At 32.3% G+C, this 2,037-nt stretch overlaps 1 protein-coding gene across 3 annotated transcripts in view; it reads right to left on the reverse strand.

Annotated features, from left to right (window-relative positions):
- Positions 1–640: 640 nt before the first annotated feature.
- Positions 641–2,037, reverse strand: part of ELP4 (elongator acetyltransferase complex subunit 4) — a 198,019-nt gene continuing 196,622 nt past the window's right edge. Inside the window, exon 10 of one of the 3 annotated variants that reach the window (XM_011362547.2) lies at positions 641–1,316. In XM_011362547.2, the coding sequence (XP_011360849.1) occupies positions 1,185–1,316 (132 nt within the window). In that variant the 3' untranslated portion in view covers positions 641–1,184. The remainder of the gene's footprint in view (positions 1,317–2,037) is intronic. The other 2 variants (XM_023532061.1, XM_023532060.1) reach the window with 2 other exon arrangements.

Raw genomic sequence — 2,037 nt, forward strand, 5'->3', positions numbered from 1 at the left:
AAGTGTAATTTGTGGTATATTAAAAGCAAACTGCTTAAAATGTTAGTTATAACTGCTTCGAATATTCTAACATTTTCAAAAATGTGTTTTGGAAATTCAGGTTCTCCTAAAGAATGTTAAACAGCTTTTAAAAAATTGAAACAAATATGCAAGTTACTTTTGAAATTGTTTTTTGTCTACTATTTGTCAAAATCTTTGAGAAGATGGAACTATGATTCAAAAAAACTAGTGTTTTATATGAAAACTAGCTCAGTATGCTATACACCGCAAAAGACATGTTTCTATGGTTATAAATGTACATACCCATCCAATGTTCACAATTAACAAAGGGTTTACCTGGTGCAGTGAAAATCTGGGTTAGCTTCAGTTTCTTACTTTGTCTCAGACCTACGTTCTGTAAAAATCTCTCAAAACATGTTTTTTCCCCCCCTAGTATCTTAGCATTAACATAGCTGTCAGTTTGAATTTCAATCCTAAATTATGTGTGTTGACATAATTTCATAGTGATGACTTCAATTGTTTAGGATTTCTAAACAGAAGACCATAAACTTTTTGTATGCATTCTATCATTCGAGTTCTTTATATTTATTAACTTCTACAGTAGACTAATTATCTTTAATGGAGTCTGAATCCCAAAATATTATTTTGTCTTCATCAATTTAATAACAGGATGCATAAATGCAAATTCATTTCATTATAGTCTTCGTATATTAACAAATTTTTCATTCTTTTGAAAACCTTAGCCTTTTTGGTGGCAAGCGATTTTTTCAAAAATAAAGCGAAAATATGTTTTTCACATATAATTTTGAATTTCATAATGCTTTATATGCTACCCGCTATGCCATGTATTTTACCATGAGCTAAGTGCCTTAGCACACATACACTAATGACCACTGTAAGGCAGCTTGAATTTCTGACATTTTATTTGCTCTTATTCAAAAATAAAATTACCTATTTTCTTTAGACATAGCATAAAACAAAATTTTTAAATGAAAGTATTTCTGCTGTACTATTTCTGTATAAAAAAGATGGTTTAAAAATGACGAATGGTGGCCTCATTTTGCAATCCTGTGTTTTTAAAGAATTGGAGGGTCAAATCATTAAGAAAAATATTTACATAAGCCCATTAGCAATCATAATTAGAGTGTCATATAATTCTGCAGGCAGCAACTAAGGAGGAATTGCTAGAAGTCCAGGTGCTTCTTGCCTCCGGCCATCACGCCACAGCCTGGGCCCAGCAGCTTGGCCGATTCTGCCAGATCCTGTCTGCTTGAGCGGCTTGCTGTGTCTGACAAGTCTGGAGGCAAATGCAGTCGCTATGGCAGAAGATTCCAGGAGAAGGAAAGAAACAAGAAAAAAAAATTAATTTTGCTTTCATGAGCACACTTCAGGATACAATATTATGCTCTGTTGATCAGCATTTAGTCTTGCATATAAAATTCCTACTAAAACAATTCTTCAGACTGAAGCCCAATATAATCACATCCCAGTGGTACTAGATTTCACAAATTATAGCCATTATGTAAACTGAACCAGGAATCTTAGTGGAACATTTCCAGAGTCTAAACCTAAATGGATCAAGATTTTTCTTATTTAGGTAGAAATAAAATAATATAAAGGCATAAATAAATGCATAATTGAAAAAAAATTACATCATAATGGCAGAGTTGTTTTTTTGGCTTTGTTTTTGCCAGGGCTACAAACTGCTATTTTTCAATCGAATATTGCTTTTCAGCAATTATAGATTCCCGCCAATGCCTGTTTTCCTTTGTCTATTAAGTTGACTTGAAGATGATTTGATTGCAAGGTTATACTTTCTCTAGAAACTTGCAATTTTCATAAAAAATATAGACATAAGAAAACAAATTATACCAATAAAAAGGTCAATATTTTTTATATACTTAGATAAGTCAGCTATTACAGGTCTTGGTAGGTATGACGTTGGGTCATGTTTTTCAAAAGGATAGTGTAGCTTTTTGAACATCTCCCCATCCTAATTGTTTTTCTGCAAATACAAGTTGATTTAAGCAGATGCAG

This window comes from Pteropus vampyrus, unplaced genomic scaffold (genome assembly GCF_000151845.1).
Source record: "Pteropus vampyrus isolate Shadow unplaced genomic scaffold, Pvam_2.0 Scaffold76, whole genome shotgun sequence".
Classification (NCBI taxonomy): Eukaryota; Metazoa; Chordata; class Mammalia; order Chiroptera; family Pteropodidae; genus Pteropus; species Pteropus vampyrus.